The following is a 26,177-nucleotide window of genomic DNA, read 5'->3' as shown; positions in this document are numbered from 1 at the left end:
ATTGGTGTATACGTGTCTCGCCCGCCACTATAAGTGCCTTCATGTCGTGTCTTGTGTCCACGCAGTACCCTCGCTTTTTGCCAGCCGCAGCCTCTTCAATCAATTTTGTCGCTACTGCCAAGCGGGCCTGGCACAGTTTCCAACGTGGGCGTCTGCAGCGGGTTTTCAGCATTAGTTGCCAGCTCCTTCTCATCGACCGTTTCAGCGGCGCCGACTTCCTCAGGCGTACCGCCCGTGACTACACCTTGGGTGTCTTGAGAGTTGCCGGCTTCCATCGCCGCGAGGCGAGCAGCGCGACCTTCCTTCTTCCGTGGTTGGGGAGCTGGAGAAAAGTCAGATTCCGTTTGTCAACAACTTAGTTGGTCGCCTTACCTCGACCGTTTTCCTGGACGTAGAAGCGCCGCAGTAGGCCCACGGCCTCCTCGCGTCCCCATCCGCCTTCGATCTCGAAACCGCGCTCAACATTTCCGCCATCGCCATCCGGGTTGGACTGTGGCATATGGTATTGTCCGTTCTGTGGCTTGGGAGCTAAATGCGTCGACTGAGCTGACTGAGCTGACACGGGTCGTGAAGGGGCTGTTGTGCCGCTGTCGTTATTGTCTGATTCTGAGGGCAGTTCCTTAATGTATGGTCTGTCCTGTGGCCTAATAGAGTTCAAGTGAATACTGAAGACGCCGCCAGCACCACCGAACTTGTCGTTCACAGCGCCAAAGTAGACTTTGCGAATTCCTAGCTGTCTGAGCAGCCCGGCGCACATGACGCACGGCTCGACAGTTACGTATAGCACTGACTCGCGAATGATGGAGCGTGGCACGCGAGGGTCGGGATGTTGCTTCTGGCCATACGGATAGAGATGGCCATTCTTCACATATGAAGTGTCCTTCAGGCTGGGGTCAGGACCAAGCTCGGCATCCTTCTCGCGGTCTCGCTGCTCGCGCTCGGCAGCGGACATCTCGGTCGGGACATGTCGAGGTTCGGCAGCTGCGTCATCCGATGTCACGCCCACGGGACGGTAGGAAAGGAGGGCCGAGACGGCCATGAACTCGGCATGACGAGTACCATTGCGCGTGACATTTGTTGCGTTCATGCCCTTGGCGATGACTTTGTTGTTGTGAACGATGACGCAGCCGACGGGCGTCTCGTTGGTGCGGAGCGCAAGGCGAGCCTGGGAGAGTCGGTCAGCTTCCTTTCCCTCGAGAGCCTCAAGAGCGCCACGCATACCATATCCAGGGCTTGGTCCATGAAGCCGTGGTGAGTTGCCTTTTCACTATCCGTGTCAGTTTCCTGCTGTGAGGGGCCAGCGGAGGAAGCTAAGCCTGCTTTCCCGGGCAACGCATCGTCCAGCGACAGGCGAGCCATCGAGCCATCGAGGCCGCTAGACGCAGGCGGTCGATTCTCTTGGTTGGCATGGATCGACATGTTGTTTGTTGGGGAGACTGACTCCGAGGCGTTACTTTCGACGTCCGGTTTCGTGTCTGGTCTGTTATCTTCTGATTGCGCAGAAGCTGTTGTGGTGGTGTCCTCGGATTCGCTGTACTGAGACGAAGACACAGAAGATGGAGAGCGGGGGATAAGGCGGCGAAAGAAGCGATTCAGAAATCGACCCGTAGATGAAAATCGACGGTTCCCCTCAGGCGTTGAGGCTGATTCTTGTTGTGCATTGGAAGATGAAGCAGCAGTTGTTGGTGGTGTTGTTGCCACTGCCCGGGACAATGACTGCCCCGAGGCAGGAACCGGGGCCTGATTCACCATTGTAGAAGTTGCGCTTAGTGAGTAGTACCTTCCTCTCAAGATTTTCTCTCTTTCCACGGTATCAGCAATTGAGGTTGACCAGCAACGTTTCGCCAGCCAAGGACACTTCAGTGCGAATGATCCTCCCAACCGGCTCTGCAGTTGAGCGTCGTCCAAAGAGAGAATCGACTTCCAACACGTCTCTCAATCCGATTCACCTCTAATCCAACGGTCTCACAGCCTTCTCTCCCTCAAGAACAAGAGAATAAGAGAATAATGAGGAACAAGGTGTGTTGTGCCACCAGTCAGCCACGGGCCTCAATGTTGCATAATGACAAGGCCAAGTGCTGAAAACCCCTTCACATCAGTACCATACCAGAACAAGGCTCAGGGACGGGACTTTACCACTCAACCACTTTGAACGCCTGAGAAGAATGACTGGACAATTGCACACGGAGAGTGACTTGAGTTTCGTTTGCTGTTGTCTTTGACGGAGAATATTTTCAGAACTTCAACGTCCACCGAAGTGGAGCGCAAACACGTGATCACGTGATACCGAGCGATGTATCTCGATGTTGGTGCCTGAGAACTGACAGCCGTCGTTACTTCACCATTGCATTCAGAGCCTTTATGAAGTATTGAATACTGAGCCAAACTTTCTATTACCTGTACCCTGCAGTGTTGCCATGTGGGCGGAGAACGGGAATGCACGTTGGCTAGAGACGCTCGTCCAGTCTGCTTATCACGACATGTTGAGTGGGCCATCAATTAAGCAATGGGCAGTGGATTATGGACGCCTGCTCGAGTGAGATACTTCAGTCTGAAGTGCGGACAGAGACACAGTCACGATCACGCAAGGCCCAAATTTCAGCCAAATCAGTAGATTATCGACAGACCTTGGGGCAATAAGCGCACACATCCCAGCTACCTCACCTCCCCAAGCCCGTCCAAAACCCTTCACACTGACTGACCCATATGCCGGTCCCGGCAAAACCACCACCAAGGCAGAAACGTGGACCAAAATGAAGAACAGAGGGGTATCTCGAAAAACCAAATATGCTCCCAAACAACCGACAACAGTACACACGCTAAAGTGTACAGCTACACGGCGCAGCACCCCCGTCAGCAAGCGGCATCATCGAGTAACGACGCCGCGGAGGAACGGGTATGCCGCATCCAAGTCAATAGACAACAAGAACGAGGTGGCCCATCTTTTACCGAGTGAGCGCCAGCAACCTAGAAGTCGCCAGGCGCCCCATCGTGGGATAGAACGTGTCCATATGGCGACACTCGTTATGTGCTGTGAACCTCCAGCTCTCGCATCGTCGAGAGAGGAAGCTCTGCTTGTTGTCTTGACTCCTGGATAAGGGAGTGGTTTTGTGGATTCTCTGATCCGTACCTGACCATGCGGTCTGGGGGCAGTAGATCGACCCCAGGGCGACAAGCCCAAGCACAAAGGAAAGGAGGCATACCGCCCTAGATAGGGGTACGCAACCAAGAACGCCGCATGCCACCACCATGCTAATCGCATGGGGTGTGGGCAGAAGGCTTGACATAGTCTCGCCTGCAGATGACACGGCGACGGAAGTCCTAGGCACGCCGCTGCTGCGTACATCAAGGGCATGGGGCGAAATTGCGAGGCTGGCTGACGACGACATCTGTGACCTCTGCATTGACGCACCAGTCCTTAGTCGTGCAGCGACCGTTGTCGAGGATGACGCATCCGAAACAGTAGTAATCTCGGAAGTACCAGCAACCGAAGGGCGTAAGCTTGATAGTGGTGCTGAACTGGCCGCCGCGATATCGCACATGGCCTCACCAGTCGCACCGCGGGAACGAGGTCGAGACACAAAGTCTAGCCTGCCACGACCGGTGGACGAGCTGTTTTGACGAGTTGCGGACGATACTGTCCTTGGCGCATCTGTAAGAGGTTCATCCTGACAACTTGTTAGTGGCATCGGCATGATTTGGGACAGGTATTGACATACCACTTGAGTATCGGGGAGCTGTGGAGATGCTGCAGATGGTGCACCGGACGCTTGGCTCTCATCAGATGACACCAGCGGTGTGTTCTGTGTCTGCATCTGCCTTCCTACACCCAACGTCTCCGCACCAGAGTTGTACCAAGGTAGGCCCGGCTCGGGCCATTCTTGAATCTCGAGGTATCCGGGCAGAGAGCCAATCAAGCTAGCGCTCGCTGTAGGGTTCGACGAGGACGGGCGGGCATTGGAAGCCACGTTGTCGCTCCTACGTTCCCCGTGGAAGTTGGCAATGTCGTTGACAGGCAGAGACTCGTCGTCAATAAAGCTAGCAGCAGGCGAGAACAGATCAAAGTCGACGTAGTTGGAACCAGAGCTGCCAGCACCCATGTATGGGAGAGACGGTGGCGTGGTTGGTGGTCGAGAGACTGGCTGAGACTGGGCAGTGACGGCTGGCTGAGAGGAGGATACAGAGCTGTTCGAACCGGGCGAGAAGTGACCGGCAGGGTCGAAGAAGAAGTCGTAGTCAACAGGGACACCATACATGGGCTCATCATCGTAGTGAACGAATGACTCCCAAGACTCTTGGTACTCGATTGTGGTCGCGGGAAGCTCAAAGTCGGCAAAAGCGTCATCCATGCTGAAGGAAGACGCATCGAATATGCCTAAATCTTGTGGCGCGGCAAGCGGTGGTTCGTTTGCGGCTTGCTTGAGCTTCTTGGAAGGCTTCGGTCGTGATTGGGATTGAGAGGGTGCCGGAGCCTGTGCCTGTGTCGTCGTGCGCTTCTTGTGGCTAGGGTCGCATCGGATCTTCTTCTTCTTGCAGGCGTCGCACGCCTTGATGATTCTCATCAAATGTGCGTGGTCGCGCTGCTCCTTGGTCTTGCAGCCGCGAGAGGCCGAGTTTGTGATGTCCAGACCATCACGGGTCATGATCTTCATTCCGGGGATGTGTGAGAAGTCATTAGCGGGCGACCGAGATGAGGAGGCGACGGCCTTCTTTGGGGCCTTCTTGGCGGCCTGCTGGGCAGCAGTATCTTGGAAGAAGGAAGCAGGGGTCGCGATGTCGACAGAGGCAGGCGTCGAGAAGCTACCGTCCGAAATCACGGGAGACACAAACTGGGATGCGTATCCGGAATCCTGGGCGGGGCTTGAACTGGCAGACGAGGTTGCCGTGTTACGTGCTGCTACTGGGTAGTACCTGAAGGTCTCGCCGGTCAAGCGAGAGTACTCGAAGAAGTCCATGGAAACGAATGAGCGCTTGTCCTGGATGGAAGCATCCCCGGGAATGTAGGCATGGATTAGCTGGTCCAGCAGCTGGCTGCCCATAGCAGGAATGAACTGCAGGGCAGCGCCCAGGTTGGGCTGCGAGACCGAGAAGCCCTGCACGGAGTCGTTCCGAAGCATGGCTGTCATTGTGGTAGAGTTGAAGTTGACGGCAGGTCTGGAGTGGCGTTGTATCCTCAAGACGGAGTTTTGGTAAGGTCTAAAGCTGGCGTGAGAGATAGCCAGACTGGTGGTTCTTGAGGTGGATTCGACGTCAGAGGTCAGAGAACCTGGGCCGAGATGAGCTGATGCACGATCCGAGTGGCAAGCTGCAAGCCCAGTAACTCACCTTGGTGTAATGGCAGTTGTCGTGGACGATGGATGTAAGGGTTTAATGAATATATTCTGGTGTCGGTACTTGACATGCAAGTCACGGTAGAGGGGGGCACGGAGTAAGCGGCCGTGGGCCAGGAGTGCAGTCCGACAGATACTGATCTGGAACTCGAAGCTATCGCTAGCTTGGTGGGTCGAGCTATTCGTGGCCTGATGTGATCAGGAAGATTCGGTGGCGAGGATATGGTGAACGGGAGGAGAAGGAGGGTAGTCTAGATGTTGCCCGACGGGAGTCACGAAGGGTATTTCAGTGAGCCATCGGACAGGCGCACCCTCCGTGATCCAGGAAGGCGCAGTGGGTGGTTTGGGATGAGACCGTCGGCGAGCTGAAAGGGGAATAGCGCCCAGACGCGGACCCTCCTTCTATCAGCCAACCATATCGATACATAGACTCGAAGAGGGGCTAGAATGGAGCCTTTATTGGCCAGTTCAGCCCACTCCTGCACGGATGCTGCAGGCTCTGTCGGCGAGGACGCATGAGGCTGATTGGCCAATGGCGCGGGAGTCAGAGTCACGTGATCACATGTGAGTCAACGCAAGCCTCGGATCCTCATTGCTGCATTGAGCATTCGGTCTATCTGCAGGTGCCGATACAGAGAGGGGGGTACGAGTATGGGTAGCCTGTCATCAGAAGGTACTACGCAAGGTCTAGGCAGCACCGGTCCCCATTGGAGACTCCAAAATTGAACCGCTGCTATCAAGAATACGAAGCCGCTCTGCTGAACATATATGTACACCTACAGACGAGGTAGCTCGACTTAAAGGGTCAGCTCCCGCGGTCCCACCCGCCCAGTAAAGGTGCACCCCGTGCTTGGCGGGCTGGCGACGTGGGTGGAGGTACATGCTGAAAGTACCTGCCTAATGGAAGGTCAGAATTTAGTGAGGGTCGATCACTGTTGTGAGATCCGAGGACAAAGGCACACTGCAAGGCGGAAAGCACGGATACGACATCCATGAGTCAGCCCCACCTCTTGAAGCCACTGTGGCAGTCCGGCAAAAGCTCACTTCTCCAGCACGACGCCGCGATATCCATACGAGTGCATGATGCTACTAAGGTCTACAGGAGAGATCATGCAATTCATCTCATCCCAAAGGTATCTGTGCCTTACTGGACGCGGCGCACGCCTCTCTACGTCTATAACCGCGTGCAACTAAGTAGCAGAACATATGAAGATCTAGATCTTCTGGAATGCAATATACCACCTACGAATAGAGTTCATCCATTCGCCAGCTTTAAACGCCTCTCCGATTAATGCACCAGTATTCTGGGGAGCCCGATGGTTTTCTCCTCTAACTTCTTTGTACTCGATAGCCGGCAAACTCATGAAGGCCGCCCAATTCCTAGCAGATCGTGTGCTTGTATGCTCCATGGACCCCCGTTCGCTCGCGTGAAGACAGGCAAAGTGGCAGACGAAGGGCCAGTTGGCTCCTCGGCCGCCCGGTTCCTCGTGGTGGCATCCAGATTCGTGGACTCTCGCGCCGCTGTAGAGGCTCTAACGCCAGCAGCCTGAGGTATGGCACGAGAAAGGCTGGCTCGGACAGCGCCCCCAAGTTTACTAGGCCTAGTGGGAGGGACAAACTTAGGAAGCCTTGCCTTCTCTCTGACGTCCTTTGGACGCGTTTTCTCGGCATCAGCTTGCTTCGCTCGAGCCTCCTTCTCTCGAGCCTCTTTGAGCTGACTCTCCTTTTCCCGAGCTTCTAAGCGAGCCTCCCGTTCCAGAGCTTCCTTCTCTCGAGCTTCCAGACGCGCCTCCCTTTCTCGTGCTTTCCGTTCACGATCTTCTGCTTCCCTCGCCTCCCGTTCGCGGACTTCTCTTGCCAGAGCCTCTCTTTCTCGCTCTTCCTTCTGTTTGGCCTCTTGTTCTTGAGCCTCCTTTTCGCGGATCTGTTCCTGTCGGAGCTCTTGCTGTCGTTGCTCCTCCTCCTCTCTGGCTCTCCTCTCCTTGGCCTCACGTTCGCGAGCCTGTCTTTCACGAATCAGCTCTTGCTGTAGCTCTTTTTCTCTTGCCTTTCGCTTGCGTAGCTCTTGCTCATGGGCTTCTAGACGACGCCTCTCGGCTTCTCGAGCTTCCCTCTCACGGGCTTCCTGACGTCGCAGCTCTTCTTCACGAGCTTGTTTTTCACGAGCTTCATGTTCGCGGATCTGCTGTTGGCGCAGTGCTTCTCGCCGAGCTTCGTCTTCGCGAGCTTGCTCCTCGCGAGCTTCCTTCTCGCGGATTTCCTGCTCGCGAACTCGTTGTTGACGCAGCTCCTCTTGCCGAGCCTCCTCCTCACGTGCTTCTTGTCGGCGCTTCTCTTCTTCCAGAGCCATCTTCTCCTGTCGTCTCTTTTGTCGAGCTGCTTCCTCACGCGCCTCTTTCGCACGTGCCTCCATCTCCCTCTGCTTCCTCTCAGATTCCTCTTGAGCCTGCGTCTCCCGCAGCTGTCGTTGTCGATCTTCTTGTTCCCGTTCTTTCCGTACCTCCCTCGCCCGGAGTTGCCCTTGATTACACCCCTCATCTCCAGCTTCTTTCCTTCTGGCTCCGGTTTGCAGGCCTTGCTTGATGACCGCAGGTTCGTCTTCGTCGCTTGCGAACGCCATGGATTCACGCATGCGAGCGATAGCTGCTGCCTCTCGGGAACTATTGGCACTATCATAGAACCCAATGATCTCTTTGCTCTTGACGCTCCGCCGCAAGGTAGCCAAATGAGGCCTATTGATCTTCGTGGGAGCTTGCGTCCGTTTTGGTGGGGGCGCTTCCACGGGAGTCGAAGGGCTAGAAGATACAGGAGAACCTGGCACGGAGATAGGTGTGTCCAAGTCTGATTCTCCCAGGCGACAGGTTGCGCGTTTACCCCTGAGACGATGACGAACACCGACGTCTTCCTCGCTCGATTCAGCATCATGACCCCCGGGGACTTCAACATTCTTCTGTGGAACGGAATCGACCTTCCTCGCCGTAAGAGACACATTGCCCTGATTGGTGGTCTCATCCACAAAGTCACAAGGTCGAGCACTAGAGATAGAGAGTTTTGGTGATGGGCACGTAGAGTCGCTGTCAACGTTGATGACATCGTCGTCATCGAACATCAAGCCAGCCGAAACTTTGCGGCGTCTTTTCTCCTTAGAGACGACTTCCTCTTCTTCGGCGCGCACAGAGTGCGCAGATTTCGGCACGTCGCGGCCTGATCCATCTTCGACATTTTTGCGTCGCTTCCTGGTTGTTGTCTTCTCCGCGGCTATCAGAAGACCACGTTTTTTTGCCCGTTTAGTGCTTGCCACAAGGCTCGTTCTTGGGTTTAGATCTAGCGCATCCGCAGTAGAGAATTGATCGTCAGTCCTAGCCGTTGTTGAGCTTTCGAGCTGGTTGCGAGTCGGCTGTCCTGTCTGCTTCCTTGGCACGGATAGAAGGGTCTTTCGCTTCGCTGTACGTGGTTGAAGCAGCGTGCTTGCTGCAGCTACCAACTGTGGAGGAACCGCTCGCGCACCAATGATTTCGCCTGAGCTCGGGGGGCCATCTTCCTCTGCCAGGTGTTCGTCTCGATGGGACGGCTTATTGCTCGACCGGCCTGCTCTGGCTTTCGACTTCCCAGCGATGGCAGCGAGACTGACAGATGGCTCCGCAGAATCGACGTGGTCGTGATTTGAGTCGGTTTCGGGGGTGTCATCAGCTATGATAATGGGGTTTGATCTAGCCGTGGTTTTGGGAGCTTTCGAAGGAGTGTCGGCAAACGCAGTTGGCTGCACTTTCAGAAGACTAGGCATGGGTCGCGAACGGGGCAGTAACGGTTCTCTGCCAATGGCGCGGATGTCTGAGGCCTGTGACGGAGCAGTCTGAGACGGGTGTGCGGCGCTTGAGGTAAAAGAAGACAAGGCGAGCGGCGCTCCGAAGAGACTCCTGGCATACCCGCTCTTGCTCGGGGGTGATGCCTCTGGCTTTCTTCTTTTGGCAGGTCTGGCCTGCTCATCCCGCTGGGCGGACTCTTGAGCATGGAGGTTCCGCTGCTCAAAGGGTGATAACGTAGGGAGGACGGCACGGCCGAGCTGGTTACCACGAGGGGTTGCTATAGTTGTCATTGTTTGGGTGATGGGCATTGGTGGTCGGTGTGGCGTAGGAGCAGGCCTGTACGGTTTGGAAGCGGCAGCGGCGTCAGCATGAGCCTTGCGTTCCTCCTTGTGCTTGTAGCGTTGGTCGATCAATGCGGACAGGTCTTGTTCTTTGCGTCCCAGACACTCGGAGACCTGTACTACGACGCATCCGCGCGCAAGTTGAAACTCTTCACCCTCGTCCAAGTCGTAATCCATCGTCCAGTGCGTGTCGCCAATAAAGTTACCACGCTCATCATAGACCATCACCCTCTTGTTGAAGCAGTGGAACTTGAGTCGCCCATCCTGCCATCGTTTTTGTTTTCGCTTCAGGTCGTGTGAGAATAGGCATGCATAGTCGAGGACTGGAGCAGCAGTGGCAGTGCCGGTCTCGCTGTTGGGCTGGGAGCTGTTCATAACGTTCATGTTGGCGTGGGAAAGCGGGGTGGAGGCCGCCATGGTCGGATGGCTTTCATGACCGGGTACAGGTGGTTTTTTGGCACTTGTCGTGCAGTTGCAAGGACCGTCTCATCTGGTTGAACCCTGTGTATCGGCAATGGGGTTTGTTTTGGGTGACACGTCGTTCCGGTGCTGGACTCGCTTTCGTCTTGGGCCGTATGTGTAGGACATGGGCAAACGAGACGCGGTCGGATAGGTGGGGTGACGCGACTTGGAGAAAGAAGAACCGACGCCAGGTCACGTGATCTCATTGATTCTTGAGAAATCACTGGTAATTGGCCCCCAGTCTCGCCGTCACGGTCGGTCCTTTGGTCCGGCACAATACATTGTGCCCCTTGAAGTAGGTAGCAGTATAAGGTGCAAATCCCCTCTGGGCTCGCCGGAAGCGGTCCTGACAAGGGACATCAACTCGCGCACATAGGTTGGCAGGTACGATAGTACGTAATGCGTCTTCAATGCACCACCAAATCAAATAGGACAAGGTGTCTTAGGTTGGGTGTCTCAGGGCGAAATGCTGAGAACACGTGCCCCGGCTCTCGAACGTGGCTACCTAAGGTAGGTAAGGTCAACTGCTCCGTCATCAAGTCTGCTGCACGAGAGTGTCTGCTGTGTACCAAGTAACTACAAGGGCTGGCAAGTCCTTTCAAAGGTCGATGCAGTGAAGCTACCCTGGTGCGGGCCTACTCAGGTGCGGTTCGGCACGGAGATTATGACTGTGAACAGACATGAACACCGAGCAGGCGTACATGGCACTACGAACGACTTGGTCATAGTAGATATGCTAGCAGGTCACCCAGAACGTATGTCCATGATGGAAGGACGTATGACACAAGGCAGTTGGCGATAATACGTGGTGAATAGTGAATCTAGTCACCCTGGAGACAGCCTACTTGTGCTTGAGCATGGCGTCGCCCCTAGATGCCCGCGGCCCCCCCAGTCCCTCAAATCCGGACAAGACGATCGTACCCTGGATACACATACTCCTTTCGATCCTATAGTCACTTGGCCGTTGGTCAACCGCAAATCGCAAGGCGCCCAGTCAATGTGCCCAGGTACCTGCGTGCCCCTGGAGGGGCTCAGCGTGGAAGCTAGCCTGTGCATGGACAGGGGACAGAGTGTGGGGGCGAAGAGGGGATAGCGGCCCGCTTCCTGGTGCAGACACCCTTTGGGGCTCTTGGGGCATTTGCGTCTGGGATGATGAGATGACAGGCACGCGAGTTTCCGCTGATCATCGGAGGACGCGGTGGTTCAGCACTGGTAGGAGCAAGTCGTGCTACCATGTAACCTGGGCAGGATGGCGATTCGCGGCGTCAAGAATCCGGACGAGAGACGTGTGCTCGCTGAAGACCCCCAGAATGACCATATGCGAGCTCGAACGTGCGTACCCTCGCTCTCTCTCCACCGTGCCTGCCCGCGCGTTGCATGATCGGCTCTGTCCCAGCTCGATACGAATGCCAATGTGTCCCCCCGCTGGCGAAGCCTGTCCTGTCCTGCAACTCACTCATTTACCCCTCAGCAGCCAAAGAAGAACCTTGGCCGCGTCTCCAGGCCGTGTATAACAGGTCCAGTATCCTTGGTAGCACTGCTGCGACTCATTGGGCCCTTTTCTCCGCCCGGGTTGCCGTCACTTTCAGGACATGGTGCGAGCTTCCCGAGCTCCTTGCACCTTGTCAGGAGACATACGTAATCCTCCGGACATTCCATTATTGTCTGGATTTCAACCACAACAACGAGCCCAACGCGACAACTTGACGAGCCAGCAAGCCAAGCTACATTTTAGTCACCATGGAGCGCATCAATAAAAAGTTTGGTAGGATGATGAGCAAAGGCCCGGGGGACAATGCCAAAGTAGCCATCATGCTCAAGGATTACGACGATGCCGACAAAATGCTCGCCAAGGTGAACCACCGCTACCCCCCACGTGCTCTGCCCTTTTCTGCTCTTTTCTGCCCCTCACACCTCCGTTGATGCACAGCTAACCTGGTCGTCTACCAGATTGTCGAGAGCACGCAGCAGCTTCGAGATGCCTGGGTGAACATTGCCAACACGCAATGGGGCATGATGAAGGAGTTTGAAGGCCTTTACGACCCCATTGCCGGCGCCACGGAAGGTCCGCGCCGTCCCAGCGAGCCCACCTCCGAGCTGCAGCTCAGTCGAACCTTTGCCCTGCGTGAAGCCTATGCCGAACTCAAGGACGAGCTTCTGCAAGAGGTCGCCGGTATCGAAGCCCAAGTTATCCGCCCGGCCGCCGATGCCCGCGACTACATCCAGCCAATACGCAAGACGATCAAGAAGCGTGAGAACAAGAGGCTCGACTACGAAAAGGCCCAAGACAAAGTCAAGAAGCTGCAGAAAAAGGTGGATAGGACGCCCAAGGAAGACGTAGCGCTCGTCAAGGTCGAAAGCGACATGGCCATCACTGGAGAGGTATGCGCTCTCTCTGCATCACACGCCCGTTGACTTCTCGGTGAAAGTCCTAACCTCCTGAGTAGGAATTCCAAATCGCTGACGACCATATTCGGGAAGTTCTGCCGCCTCTCGTCGCTGCCACCTTCAGTCTCCTGCCCTACCTCATAGCCTCTCTCGTTAGTGTCGAGAATCGCCTGCTGGGCGTCTATTACACGGTCCTCCACAACTATTGCCAGAACAATGGCTTCGATTCTCCGCCGTCGGCGATGGAGGACGTCATCGCCGAGTGGTCCGCCAACTTCCAGCCGGCTCAGCGCGAGGTCGAATCGATCAACACGCTCGTGCACAGCAGCGCCGTAGGCCGCCCCATGGACGTCATTGAAGACCCTCAAGCACGCAAGGTCTCTGGCACCGTGACCTCCACGCGCAGCGGCTTCAGCCGCATGACCTCCGGCTTCAAACCCGGCGGCAAACCCGCCGACGGCGGCGAATTCCCACGGCCGGCCCGCATCGCCTCCAACACCTCCATCCACCAGGCGCCGCCCATCAGCCGCGCCACGACACCGTCGACGGACCAGTCGCCCCAGCTGAGCAGGAAGTCGTCCGCCCTCGGTCTCCCCACCGATTTCACCACTGCCACGATGGGCCAGACACCCGGCAGCGCCCGTGCCTCCCCTGGGTACTCGGCCTCTCGTGAGCGTGGCGACTACTTTGGCCATGCCTCGCAACTCGGGTCGTCCGCCGCCAGCACGCCCTCAGGCGCCAGCAGCACCGCTATGTCCCTTGCCAAGAAGAAGAAACCCCCGCCACCGCCGCCTGCGAAGCGTATTCAATCCGCGCCGGTCGAGTATGTCATTGCGCAACACGACTATCCCGGCGGCCAGCCAGGCGATCTGGCCTTCCGCGAGGGCGACAGGATCCGCATTATCAAGAAGACGCAAACTACGGACGATTGGTGGACGGGTGAGCTCAACGGCGCGCAGGGGCAGTTTCCTGCCAATTTCTGTCGGGCAGCTTAGTGACCGTAGGGACCAGAAGAAATTGAAGCAAAGGCAGCTAGTTACATTGGTAACTGAGATAAGGGGCTATAGAGTACAAGATGGTAGTGCACCATGATGCTCCAGGCCAAGTTAGTCACACGGCACAACCGGTCATGGCGATGCTCGATACATCATGCTGTCACCAATGGTGATCATCATTGAAAAAGCTAGCTAATGCTCCCAACTGAAAGAAAACCTAGGCAGATGACGCCCTATGCTAGCGAACGTAATGCAAAATGCTAAAAAGAAGTACTCCGTGTAAGGGGTTGTTACCATGAGCCATGGCCATGGCTTTCATGATTGGAGGGTGGGGGTGGGGGTGGGGGGGTATCATAAGTTTGAGGTCGATCTCTCCGAAAGTCGTTCGCGCACACATGTGCATCTATCCTGTCCTCCCAATACCTTGCTTGTTCCGATGTCACTCATCTTTCTCTTGACACGAGGCTACACCAATACGAGATGTCAAAAAAAGCGACCGGCACCGGCTTCAACCGCTGGGGATGAGGCCCCCGACCGGCCCATGATATCACCAAAAGTAGAGGAGCCGCATCCACGGTCGACGGATCCCAGTTCCCCGCCTTCAAGGTCCATTGGAGTAACAGGACCAGGGCTGCCTAGAGGAAGAAGTCTCGGCGAGAGCGGCTTGCCTCCACCAGAGGCTGCAAAGTGGCGTATACCGGCAAGGGGAAAGCCATTGAGCATGACGGTCGCCGTTGCCGTCGTCGGTTGTGATGTAGTCGTGGTCTTGGCTGAGCTGCCCAGGAGCTCCGTGGCGGCAAGCCTAGCTTGGGCAATCATGTCTCGCTGGTACTGCGCGAGCTTCCTGCGGACGTCTGAATCTTGGCGACTCGTTTGGAAATTTTCGTTGGACAGGGTAGGAACTTGAGATTCGGACTTGACAGACGACGATAGCCCGGCAACTCCGACAGGCCGAGGCTGCACCGGTGTCGGCTCCATAGACGTCGTTGGATGGGGCGGGTGGTTGCGCATCTCGTAGTTGGAAGGATAATATTTGCCCATGGGCAAAGTGGTATCGCGAACACCGCTGGGCAAGTAGGATGCGACAGGCAGGTTAGATCGTGGCTCGTTTGACTTGCCGGCGAGCAAGGTCGTGGGTTCGGTCATGGCGGGCAGATTTGAGGTACCAGCTGCAGCAGGTAGGACAAGGGGCTCAATGGCGGGATCAAGTCGTTGCTGTCGAGGTTTCCTGGCTCCGGCGAAAGGGTGAGGACGATGAATTCGAGCGGTTGAGTCTTCGTGAAGAGGGAAGTAACCACTAATGTTGATCGGTTAATAAAAAATGCCAGTATGGTTTTATATGCTGACAAGAGTCACTGAAATTGGGGGGGGCGAGATGAATTAGTAACGTACCCAGGAACGTCTCCACGTGCGGATAATGGTTCCGGTGGTGTTTGAGGAGCGCCTGACTTGAACTTCCGAACAGCCGGGAGTTCAATGGTGATTGGATTGCTGTGGTTGGATCTGGCTGATCTTGCAGATTGGAGAGATGAGGATTCGATGGCGTTGAGATTGAGGTCGAAAGCCGAAGCCGCAGAGGTATGGAGAACCGGCTTCGCTTGAACTGGGTGAACAAAGGTTGTGTTAGCACGAGGAGAAGACTCGTGGAGTCTCGCCAGAAGAGAAACGGGCAAATGATGTATTGGTCGGGAGGGCCGGAGCGGGAGGCCGTGGCTATGGAGAATGACGGCGGGGCTGGTTTGTCCTCGGAATCCGTGACGCTGACGCTTGACGCTGACGCGCGAGACTCAATGCTGACGCAAGGTGTGGCCTCGTAGGTTCGCTTACTCGCGCTTGCTTTGGCGAACTGACGGCGCGGAGACGGAGGCAAAGCGAATACATCGGGCATGGGAGGACGTCACGGGTGAGCCAGGGTAGTAGTGTCGCCGCATGCTGGTTTAGGCGTTGCGCCGCGAGGAGGTGGCCCCTCTTGGCCCAGCAAGGCCAAAACCTGTTGGTGGCCCTGGACTACAGGGGTGTGGGGGCTTCTGGGGCTCGGTTTTCCTTGATGCATCTTATCGCAAAGTGAAAATTCCGTCCCTCGCCAGACAGCATAGCACAAGTGTGATGAGTGGCGCCATGGGACGCGGGAAAAATGCCACGAGGGGAAAGCAACGAAAGGGTGGGAGGAGATGAAAGACGGGAGACAGGGGAAATGCAACCGGAATGGCAAGGTACCTGGCCCAGCGGCGCACTCTGCATCATCGACTGAATCATGCTTCACAGCAGGAGGGACGGCCGGGCAAGCCATCCGTTGCCCTGGGGCAAGGCGGCTGGTGGAAACAGATCCAAGGGGGAAAGGTGCTCAGTGCTAGGCCCTACAGGCCCGAGCCAGGGCGCCAGCAGCCGTAAAGAGGCAAACAGAGAGGGTCGGCCACCTGCCACGGTGTGGCTTACCCCGCTCCGGCCGGGCGCTGGTTCGTGAGGTGGGGCGCAGGATGGAGGCTGCTGTCCTTCGTAGTGCCAGCCGAGTGTCATGCTTTTCCCCAAACGTACAAGGCCATGCGGTAGCGAACGACAGGTTGGTGTGACTTGGCCGTTGGGTATCGACACGAAAGGACAGATGGAGGATGGAGACGCACAGAGACAGAGATAGAGAGATATCAGACTTGCCTTGCGAATGACCTTTCACCTCCTTCTGCGGCGGCCTGGACTCTTTGATGGCCAGACTTTCCGTAACCGTCTTCTCCAGAGCAGGTGTGTTCAGGCCGGACATGACCCCGATGTCAAGGTGATCATCTGCCCACGAGTTGGCCGAAGCCGCCGAAATGTCCGACGAGTGGGAAAAGGTTCTGGCTGCGAGGGCGGGCCGCCGGCTGCCGTTGCTGCTGCTGCTTGCGCGGGACAGGTAAACGGGTGACTTGAGAGACCGTCCCAGTGTAGCCATTGTGTCGTCCGCTGCGTGATGCCCGACACCGAGGTCTCCTCGTGTATCCTTGTCGTGATCGGTTTGCTCTTGCATGTGCCTGGCTGTCTGGATCGCCTGTTGTCGGTTCGGGGACACTTTCTCCAGACGTGTGAGATAATATCTGAAGACTGACGGCGATGAGGGACACCAATGTCGCGGGAGGTTCGGGCGAGAACGAGGTCTTGACACCAAGCCGGAAAGGAGGAGTGGCCGAAGAGGAGATGGCGGTAGGAGGGCGACAGGCAGCTTAAGTTTCGGTCACAGCCAGGCGCCAGAAAGATGATCCAGGGAGATGGAGATGATAGATGGAACCTGCCGGAGAAGATCTGTTGGACGAGAAGGCTGAGGGCTCCATTGTTTTCTGTGTTTTGTGGCCTGTCGAGGTGATCCGCGACCGAACGTCTGAGAACCACCCACCTTCCCCCCCCCCCAGTAATACTTACTGTCACTGGGTGGTACTGTACACTGTCTGCTTCATCTTCCCCCCCGCCGCCTCCACCTACAGATATGCAGTGGGAGATGGGTGCCCGCGCAAGGTGTGGAGTGGTGGGTGGTCCGGTGCATTGGTGGTGTGCTGCGTGGTTCGCCGCAATTGAAAGCGGGAGATGATCATGGCTTGGACGTCCCTAAACGCTTGGAAGGCCACAGTACGAGCCCCCTCGCCTCCTTGGCTGTGTTGCCTTGGCAAAAGAGGTGGAAAACCGAAAGGCAAAAAAACGGGAGACGAGCCTTCTGGAGATGGGGCCACAGGCAAACCAACGTGCCAGCGCCTTGCCGCCCAGGCCGCGGCGCCCTTGGCAAACAGAGTCGACGGTCGAGAGCGGAAAGTGGATGGTGGGGGAGTACCTACGTACGGGTAACGCTGAAGCGCTGGGAGACGGAGATGTCAATGGAGATGCAGCTTCCCTCTTCCCTTGTTCCCTCCTTTGCTGGGCACGCCTTCTCGTCATGATGCCGACTCGCCGAACATCCGCAGGGTTGCTCTTGTTAGTGTCGCCTTCCTGCATTGTGTCTCCACGGGCGCAAGACGCCAGCAAACGTTATCCCCGGATAGCCTGCCTCGTACTTGCTCCTTTTATCCGATTATTGGGACGCAGGAAAGGCAAGAAGGAAGGAAGCAGTCGCAGTGGATAGGTGGGGCCTGCCAGGCGGACCACGGCGGCGGCGGCGGCGATGGAGGCAGGCAGAAACAGCAACGGATAATTACAGGCAAAAGGTACACCTGCTAGGTAGGTAGTTAACTAAGGTAGGTACCTAGACATTGGTCAGTGAAATGGCCTGCCGTTTGATGCTTCTCCTACGCGGCTGCAGGCTTACCTGCTGCTCGCCGAGCTCTCTGTTATCCATCTCTATGCATCTTTCCGCCTGTTGCCTCGTCCTTTGTGGGACGGTAGCCTACCCCTCCCCCTTCAACAAAGCGGTGACAAGAGATAGAGTCCACCATGGCGGTTCTCTCTCGAACGATCGACTGCCCAGGTAGTCCTTCGACCCCTGGACCCCTGGTTGGGGTCCCCTGCCCAGCCTGTCCTCTGCTGGCGCCATCAGCTTTGGCTGCTCGCGAGGAGACCAAGCCCGGCTCCGTCATCTCGACGTTGTCACTCACATACTTCTTCATCCTCTCGCGCCACACGATGAAGTCCTGACAGTCCGGTCGCGAATCATATTATCACCTGCCCTCACCGAGTAGCACTACTGTCTGCCTGCCGGTGGAGCACGGCTAGGAAGGAAGAAGGAGGCGTCATCTGGGTGGGGAACGATCTACCTCTCACAAGCCACTTTTCGCTCCTCTATCGATTGTCTTGTCTCCGCCTTCCATTCACAGCAGCAGTTCGCCGTCTCCACGTCTGCTCAACCAGGTCCCTTGAACGAGTGCAACTACACAGGTGTCTGGCGGCTTGAATGTCCCATGTGGTTTGGTTTCACTCGCCCGCGGAGACGGACTCGTGGCCGGGCGGCGATGCTGATCGATGCACACAAAGACCGCATCTGGTGCAGAGAGGCCCGCAGTTCAACGTGGCTTGTCGGAAACCTCACAAGCGAACTCGCACGAGCAAACATACTTGCTAGGAATATCTCGCACTGATGGCCTCGCTATTTTTGGACCTAAATTTTACTACGAGCGCACCGCCTCGGGCACGGCTCGCGCTATTTTATGCTGGTGTCTCTCACAGTACTCGTATCGGAAATTGCAGCAGACCAGATATGAGTCTCTATTCGGTTGACCCCCAAAAAGGCCAAGCGCAAAGAGGATGGCAAAGAGTCGCAGCAGGGTCCGCGGGGTGTTTGACCCGACGGAGACCCCCTACGTCATTGTGCCTGAGCATGGCATTGGGCTTCTGCGCTAGAGAGGGGAAAGAAGGCAAACGGGAACCTTGTTGCGCGACAACATGCAAGCCCCTACCATCAACGCAGAGTCTGATAGCAAGCAGGGCGCTCGAGGGTTGTGTGACATGTCTTAGCCGTAGGTGAGATCGTTGAGGAAGTCATTGAACATAGTGGTGTCACATACGTAGCAAACCCAACACCGTGCCGCATGTGGCTCCGTTACAAACAGCCATTTAGCGACTGCGAGCGCCAATTCTCAAGGCGATGAGCAGCATATTCGCCCGACTTGACTTTGCCCCATGTGACGGTCTCAAACATTACGCCGGCGCCTCAGAGATGCTCACCTCCGCTCCCCCCTTGTTACCTGGAACGGAGTTCCATGCAGGCCTCCGACTGTGCCAGACAATAAGCTCGAATTCGCCCAAGCGCTGATCTCTAGTCTTGTCAGATACGCCGTAGCCGAATCAACTCTGCCACACTTTTTCTTTCCAAATTTCAGCAAGGACTGGTCTCTAGGTATACCAAGCCTTCCGAAGATCCTCGGCCGACGATCGCGCCCATCTCTGCGTAATGACACGGTTGATCACTACCACTACCGCGCCGGCAGATTTTCGGGGGCCCCTTTTCTGGCGTTAGGAATCACATGCTTGAAAGAAAGACGTGTTTCGCGCAAATACTTTATTGAGACTGATTTGGTATATCGAAAGGCAAAGCGACAGCAAGAGAAAAAAAAGTGGCGCGCTTCGCGCGGCGTGTCGAAATGAGCTGTTTCGTGCGAACTCTGGTATCAATCCCGCGTCTCGTCATTCCATTAAACCTCCTCACATCATCTCTCCGTGCGCATCCCACACAATGTTGGTGGGGTTGGCAAAGATGCGTCTTACGGCATCATCCATGGCCGTGTGATAAGAGGCGACTGTCTTGCACCGGGCGATCGTAGAGCCAGATCCAGCAGTCCCCCGACCCCCGGCTCACCTCGACCAACCCGTCGGGAAGGCTCGCGTCATTCGGCTGCAGTTTCGTGTGTTCAAACCCTGGCGCGGCCGGTGAAGCGCGAGTGACGCTCGCGGTGACGGAACCAGTAGATGCCCATGAAGATGGCCGTGATCAGCCAGAGCAAGGCATTGGCGAGGAGCACCCAGACTGCGTTCTTCATGCGCTCAATAGCACCGTCGCCCTCTGCATTTTCGTTGATGTACATCTGGAGAGGAGGGTAACAGTGTCAGCAGGTCATGTTTTTTGCGGGAGAGCTGGGAAGGGTGGCTAGCTTCGGGTCCTACTCACATGGCCAAAGATGCCGAATGCAACGATCCAGAGGACGAAGAGAACAAAGTCCCACACAAAGGTGAAGGCGAAGCGCAGGATGAACGGGACCATGAAGAGGAGGGCCGTCAGGGCGGAAAGAGCGCCGACGACAACGGCGTAAACCCATTTCGCGTCGACGTAGCTGTCGGCCTCGCGCGCGCGCTGCAGATCGGTGCCATAGAGACCGATGACTGTGATGGCGAGGACGAACTGGAAGAAGTGGATGACGGTCAGGGAGAGGTAGACCACCCCCAGCTCGAGAATCGACTTGAAGCCCATCGCGGCGTTGTGATGCAGTTGTTGATTGCAGTGAGTGAATCGGAGTATTGGTGATGACGTCGTCGTCGTGGTGTGCTTCGCGACTGACAGGGTCAACAGATCTTTTGCTGGATGTATCGATTTGGTTTTGTGGAAGGAGCAAACAGGAAGTCGTCGAGCAGGCGGATTGTTTATTGATTAAGAACAAGTAGGCCTTGACGCAACCCTGTCGGTGAATCAAGAACCGGTCACGATCAGGTTCTTGTTTGCTGGCGAGTACACCAAATAATCTCTTCCCTCCCTTAGACCAAAACTCTAATCCCATGAACTGGCGCACCTTTTTGGGCAAGGGAAAGGGGGGGGGGGGGAGGCGTGGTGCCCGGCTCAGTTCAGCTCCGACTCCAACAAATCCAGGGTCCAAGGCCCAGTTCCTGTCGATGACAAGGGACAGTAACCCTATGACGCACTTGAGCGAACTTTCTGCCAGCATGATTGGCTGTCCTATTGCTCCCCGTTCACTGCATTTCGTCCGATGACTCCACTGGCAGCACTGACCACACGCTGTGGAAGGGGCCGTTCATGACCGCCTGACCTCGAAGCTCTGCGAACACCTACCACGGGATGCTGACGTTTGGGGACGGTGCTCGTGATACTCCTGGTACACCATTGGCTCATCGGCTCGGCGGTGAGGGCTTCAATTGCTGCAGCCTTGCGTCTCGCCTGTCGTTGAGCGAGGATTTGCAGCGCTGTCGACGGCTCTTACAACGTGCACATGGGTTCTTTCTGTTCTTTTGAGCACTCTCTGTCTTGTCAGATTCACCATTTCGGCAACGGCGCGTCAAAACTTGACTTGTGGATTCTCCAGCCATCATGTCAGTGCTTGCATCTAACCGTGAGAATGATTACGTTCTGATAGGAGCCCTTGCACGTCGTGTGGTGCCTGGCATGTATACCTATGCTCGATCCACTCGCATCTCGACGGTAGCGCCAAGAACTAGCGATACCTGCATCGAACCAGTGGCCACAGTGAGGTCACTCAGAAACCGACAAGAAACTCTGTACCTATCAGGCTCAACAAGAGACTGACGTGTTGCCGGGCACGTTCGTCACAGTTTCTCAGTTCAGGCCTCCAAATAAAGTCAAGAGTGTCTTCAACCCATCCCCAGCGACTGTTTGAAGAAGGACCGGCTGGCCCAAGGCCGAGTCCCATGGTCATTGTGTGGCGCGGCCAGGCCAAGTTGCAAGCGAAGAGTGAGCAAGATATATAATGTAGAAAATAAATCAGTTGGCTTCGAATGAGCTTTGCAAGGCTATTTCATAATATTTTACAAACATGGGCATCAGCCCTATGGTACATCTGCTGTACAGCGACGCGGGATTTTCCCAACACCCTCTCATGGGCATAATCCGCCATCGGGTATCCTAGAAAAACATTGTGTAAACACGCTCATCGTTTAACGATGGTTTCACGGCACCGACAGCGGGACGTTGTTGCGACCCCTCTTGCGGTCGTCAAACGGCACGCCGTACCGCGCACCTATGCCCTTGTGGCCGCGTCCGGTCTTGCCGACAACCTCGACGTTGACGTCCTGGAAGCGGTACTCGAACCGCTTCGTGTCAACACGAGACGTTTGCGACATCTCGAGCTGCACCTTCTTCTGGTGCTTCTCTTTGAGGCGGTCCTCCTCGGCTCGCGTGTCGGCCTTGAACTTGAAAAGGCTCGTCTCAAGGGGCACGCCCTCGAGGGTAGCCTTTTGTAGCTCGATGAGCTGCGTATGCGGCGCACGTTTGTCGGCCGGCAGCAAGCTGCGGTGGAAGGCCTCGGCGGCATCTTCGCGTGTGAAGACGCGAGACTCGGAGGTGGGCACGAAGAGCTGCTGTTGTGAGAGCTTGTGAACATCAATCTCATGGATGGGTTCATGCTCAAACTGATTCTCAGGGTTGTAGCTCGTGGTGGGCACCATGCCGAGTATTGCCTTGGAATATGGCTTCGCCAGCTGTTTCCCCTACAAAGTGATGTGTTAGCCAGTTGTTTTCTCCAATAGCGTCCGTGTAACGAATGGAAAAGTAAACAGCTAATCAGCGAGGCTCGCAGTGCCAATATTGTAACCATGTTGTGCGTCTTCAAGACTAATCGATTTGTGAAAGATGGATCATCATGAAAGCTGTGATAGAAGTATCTATCATAAGAGAGAGAGAAAAAAGAAGTAGCGACTTTTCTTACCTTTGCCTCCCACTGCTTCTCCAGGGCCTTCAGCCGCACCACGGCAGCAACGCGGCGGATGTCGACACCCAGATCAGCTGAAACGGCCTTCAGCGACAGTTTTTGTTGCGTGACGCGCTTGAATATCTCCTCTCGCATGCTCTCGTCCAGAACGCGTGGGCTCCTGAAGAGCGGGTTGAGGGGGAACGGCTGATCGGCGGCCTGGCCGAGATACTTGGTGCCATAAGTCGGCGCTTCCTCGAAACGGCGGCCGGTCCTTTCCATCCACTGGTACATTGAATTACGCAGCTGCGACGTCTTCTCGCAATGCGACGTCGTGGAGAAGGGGCACGTGGTCTTGGCCAGACCCAGGCGCGGTGCTGTCGGTCGCGTGCAGCGCTTGGCCGTCATGGCCATGGCCGACGATGCCGGACGCGCGGCCATTCTTGTGAAGTGTGGGAAAGGTGTGGAGGTTGAATTGCAGGATCGCCGAACGCGAGCCTCGATGCGTTGTCCTATGGCGGGTGGTGCATTTGGGACGTCGCGGTCGTGCTTTGATGAAACGACCACGGTCAAGTTGTTGTGTAGGAAGAAAGGAGAGTCGGCCTGGCACCAGTTTTGAGGTCGGGGACACGAAGCAAATTTTCCAGGTGCATGGTCCGTGCTCCGAAGCTCCAGGCGAGCGCCACGGGCCGGTCCTATCCCGGTGTTGAGCCCCGTGGTTTGCAACCAAGCCTTGCGATTGCGATCAGGTAAAATTCAACAAGAGATCGGTCAATCCGTCGCGGCGGTCGGCGGGCCGTGAGAAAGCAATACTTGAAAGTATGACGGCTTAAAATTCAAGTCAATTGGCATATACTGGTTCTTCATCACAATGTGTCCATGCTTGGTAGTAAACGTGCTGCACTGGCTCAGAAACACGCTACTCTCCGTAGCCCTGACGCTTGTGGGAGAAGTCTTGACATTGCGTAGTATTCATGTAGATGTATTTGTGTGTGTATGTGTTCTCGAGGATTAATGTACTCTGCTCTCATATATGCGAAAAGAAGAAGCTCCTCTTCCTGGCGTCGCTGGTGATTTGGTATTACTTTGTACACGATCAATACGTTGTACAACAAAAGAACTGCCGTTGGGAGACTGGGGCTTAATCGTGTGCTGCCCCTCATGATATATCCTATGCCGCTGCCGTCGTCACTGACAATCGGTTCTTCTTCGATTTCGCCTTGGCGCCCGCCGCCTTCTTTGCGGCGTCGTTCTCCTCGGCATCCTGTGCAAAGTCCTTCCACTGCCTCCATCCGTCGAAATCAATGAGGGCTTGCATGCATCCCCATTCCATGACCTTGCGTTCTAGCCACACAAAGTTGACCGGCTGCAGGATGGTTAGCTTCTTCGTGCCGTGGCCTCAGTCGGCATCTGCGGAGACGTACCTTGGTCAAGAAATCGTTGCAGCCGGCAGCCAACGCCTCGTGTCTGTCGCTCTGCAGGGAACTGGCTGTCAACGCAACAATGATGACCGGGCTTTTGAACAGCTCAATGTTGGCGAGACGATCCTTGTCTTCAATGTCGCCCTCCGTTCCCTCAGGCTCGCTCGTCACTGATCCGGAGAAGACGCCCGAAGCAGACGACGAGAAGACACCGATCGAGTTGACGCGCTCGAGTCGTCTGATTTCTTTCGTGGCATCGAGTCCATTCATGATGGGGAGTTGGATGTCCATGAGCACGAGATGAAAGCCTCCGCCCTTCCACTTCTTGACGGCATCCCTGCCATTCATTGCAGTCTTCCAGCGCACCTTTAAACGTTTGACAAACGCTTCGAGCAACTTCAGGTTGATAGGGTTATCCTCGACGATGAGCACGTTGATTGGGGGAACGCCACCGGCCAGCATCCCGGATGGGAGCACGGGGTGAGCGGGTGCGATCTTCTTTCTTGCCGGCCGAGCGCTGGAAGGACGTGGAGACGCAATTCTCGGGGGCGGGGTCGAGATTCTTTGCATCGTCGACGGCATTTCTGGAGCAGGAGGTGTAGCTAGGGGAGGTGCTGGTGGCACAATGGCAGCTGACTCGGCCGAGGCGTTGGACTGCGTTCTTGAGGGTGGTAACCTGGGATGGAACGAGGAGTGTACGGGATGAGCTGTGGGAGGCCCACCCACATTAGATGGCACGCCGTTGATGAAGGTCGGAGATGACGTATGCGTCCTTCCGAGTTGTGGCCTGTTCGGTCGGGTCTTGTACGCATGCGAACGACCGGGGGAGGGAATGGGGGGAACCTGGCCCGTCCCAAGGATCGATATTGAATGTGGGAGGTGTCCTGTGTGCTGAATGTGGATTGCGTGAGGCGGCGGCGGGCCGCCGTTTGGCGCAGCCCCGGGGACTTCGAGGTTGGGGGAGGGGATGGCGCCGACAGGTGGGAAATAACCTTCTCCAGCCTCCGAGGGCCTCCCTGTGTCATGGGCGTAGTATACGGCTGTCGGATGGGAGACGGCGCCTCTCGGCGATGGTCGAGGTGTTCGTCGGGTCGGTATGTCAATAACGAGAGCCTCATCGACGGTTTGACCGCCAGGGAAGTATGCGTCGATGGTGCGACCCATGGGTTCTTCGGGACCCAAAAGCCTCTCCTGCCGCTCTTCGCGCGGAAAGATACGCAATGTCAAGTCGGGGGCGTCAAAGTGTCTTCCCAAGGAGTTTGTGTATTTCTTCAGGATCATGTCGCGTACGTCGTCGACCAGGTCTTCTTCGTTGATCGTGATCAGAGTGGCCGAGGCACCGGCCCGCTTCACCCAGATCTTGCGGGTCACCATGTTGGCGTTGATCGACAGCAGATGGTCGGCAGTCAAATCTGCCTCGTTGATGTTGGCGGCTTGCAGCAGAGTCTTGATGAGGGCGTCTTGTCGGTTCGGGAGAAGGCTCTGCCGGCGCGGGGGACCGGTCGGCCTTGCGATGGAGGAGGCGGAGGGGGATTTTGGCACGGGCGCGGGCGCTGTCGCAGGCGCGGGTGTTGGAACGTCAGAGGCTGCAGGCCCACAATGCAGCGGGTCGAGCTGATCGTCTTCGTCTTCGTCGTTGTCGTCGTCGTCGTCGGGATCAGCAGCGGCAGCGGCAACGGCAACAGCAGCGGAGGCGGCGGCGGCAGCGGCAGCGGAGGACGCAGCAGTATTGCGAGCAGAGGTGGAAACAGAGGGAGGGAGCTTTGTGGCAGGTGGGCTTGCGGCGATGCTAGCGTCAACTAAGGTTTGGTTTTCGTTGATGCTGGCCAGACTGGACGTGGTTGCGGCCATGGGATGGTGCAGATCGTTTCCAGTACCATCACTAGCCGTACGCCGCTTTGGGGCGGCTGACAGCTGGGAGCTGGGGTCACGGGTAACTGACTCTTGCGGCTGCACCTCTTCACTGGGCGACGTCGAGGCCGTGGACGAAGACGTTGTCGTGCTATCTTCAGGGGAAATCACGATTCGGACGGGTGCCTCATCGGCGTCGGGCACGGGCGCTCCTAGGTTGCTGCTGGACTGAGGGTCAAGGCGGACAGAGGCAGGGCGCGAGTGATTGTCTGTCGAGGCGAGACTCCTTGACTCGTCTCGCTGGGAAAGCTGCGTCTCGCCGTGGCTGTGGCTGTGGCCCGACTTGACGGAACCCGACGTCGAACTTCTTCGAGAGAACTTAGCTTTGAGGCGAGCTTTGAGATCGCTGCCCATGGGGACAAGGCCCAGCTCGGCCACTGCGCACGCACAAGTATGGGACGATACCGAGCGAAATGAGGCGTGTGAGACAAGGCTTGCCCTCTGGCTCGTGGTGGAAGGCGTGACACCACACGTGGAGCGAC

At 56.4% G+C, this 26,177-nt stretch overlaps 8 protein-coding genes across 8 annotated transcripts; 1 reads left to right on the top strand and 7 right to left on the bottom strand.

The window, feature by feature from the left end:
* Positions 1-95: 95 nt before the first annotated feature.
* Positions 96-1,419, bottom strand: TAD2 (tRNA(adenine34) deaminase; the record flags this gene model as incomplete). The annotated part of the gene is made up of 3 exons (XM_028636640.1): positions 96-322; positions 373-1,165; positions 1,222-1,419. The coding sequence occupies 3 exons, from the start codon at positions 1,417-1,419 to the stop codon at positions 96-98; spliced, it is 1,218 nt and encodes a 405-aa protein (XP_028497586.1).
* A 1,926-nt stretch (positions 1,420-3,345) lies between these two features.
* D7B24_002430 (uncharacterized protein) lies at positions 3,346-5,117 on the bottom strand (the record flags this gene model as incomplete). Its single annotated transcript, XM_028636639.1, has 3 exons — positions 3,346-3,519; positions 3,639-3,668; positions 3,720-5,117. 3 exons carry the CDS (start codon positions 5,115-5,117, stop codon positions 3,346-3,348), a joined length of 1,602 nt encoding a protein of 533 aa, XP_028497585.1.
* Positions 5,118-6,690: 1,573 nt separating this feature from the next.
* Positions 6,691-9,894, bottom strand: D7B24_002429 (uncharacterized protein; the record flags this gene model as incomplete). Its single annotated transcript, XM_028636638.1, has 1 exon — positions 6,691-9,894. The coding sequence occupies one exon, from the start codon at positions 9,892-9,894 to the stop codon at positions 6,691-6,693; it is 3,204 nt and encodes a 1,067-aa protein (XP_028497584.1).
* A 1,785-nt stretch (positions 9,895-11,679) lies between these two features.
* D7B24_002428 (uncharacterized protein) lies at positions 11,680-13,322 on the top strand (the record flags this gene model as incomplete). The annotated part of the gene is made up of 3 exons (XM_028636637.1): positions 11,680-11,793; positions 11,890-12,321; positions 12,387-13,322. The coding sequence occupies 3 exons, from the start codon at positions 11,680-11,682 to the stop codon at positions 13,320-13,322; spliced, it is 1,482 nt and encodes a 493-aa protein (XP_028497583.1).
* Positions 13,323-13,805: 483 nt separating this feature from the next.
* Positions 13,806-16,248, bottom strand: D7B24_002427 (uncharacterized protein; the record flags this gene model as incomplete). Its single annotated transcript, XM_028636636.1, has 3 exons — positions 13,806-14,619; positions 14,715-14,925; positions 15,759-16,248. 3 exons carry the CDS (start codon positions 16,246-16,248, stop codon positions 13,806-13,808), a joined length of 1,515 nt encoding a protein of 504 aa, XP_028497582.1.
* A 3,373-nt stretch (positions 16,249-19,621) lies between these two features.
* On the bottom strand, positions 19,622-20,178 carry D7B24_002426 (uncharacterized protein; the record flags this gene model as incomplete). The annotated part of the gene is made up of 2 exons (XM_028636635.1): positions 19,622-19,795; positions 19,879-20,178. The coding sequence occupies 2 exons, from the start codon at positions 20,176-20,178 to the stop codon at positions 19,622-19,624; spliced, it is 474 nt and encodes a 157-aa protein (XP_028497581.1).
* Positions 20,179-21,623: 1,445 nt separating this feature from the next.
* D7B24_002425 (uncharacterized protein) lies at positions 21,624-22,804 on the bottom strand (the record flags this gene model as incomplete). Its single annotated transcript, XM_028636634.1, has 2 exons — positions 21,624-22,163; positions 22,382-22,804. 2 exons carry the CDS (start codon positions 22,802-22,804, stop codon positions 21,624-21,626), a joined length of 963 nt encoding a protein of 320 aa, XP_028497580.1.
* Positions 22,805-23,534: 730 nt separating this feature from the next.
* Positions 23,535-26,049, bottom strand: SSK1 (ssk1 response regulator receiver; the record flags this gene model as incomplete). The annotated part of the gene is made up of 2 exons (XM_028636633.1): positions 23,535-23,729; positions 23,788-26,049. The coding sequence occupies 2 exons, from the start codon at positions 26,047-26,049 to the stop codon at positions 23,535-23,537; spliced, it is 2,457 nt and encodes an 818-aa protein (XP_028497579.1).
* Between the last annotated feature and the right edge of the window lie 128 nt (positions 26,050-26,177).

The sequence above is a fragment of the Verticillium nonalfalfae genome (genome assembly GCF_003724135.2).
Source record: "Verticillium nonalfalfae strain VnAa140/NRRL 66861 chromosome Unknown scaffold_16, whole genome shotgun sequence".
Classification (NCBI taxonomy): domain Eukaryota; kingdom Fungi; phylum Ascomycota; class Sordariomycetes; order Glomerellales; family Plectosphaerellaceae; genus Verticillium; species Verticillium nonalfalfae.
Note: the sequence above shows the minus strand (reverse complement) of the source record. Positions and strands in the feature narration are given on the sequence as shown.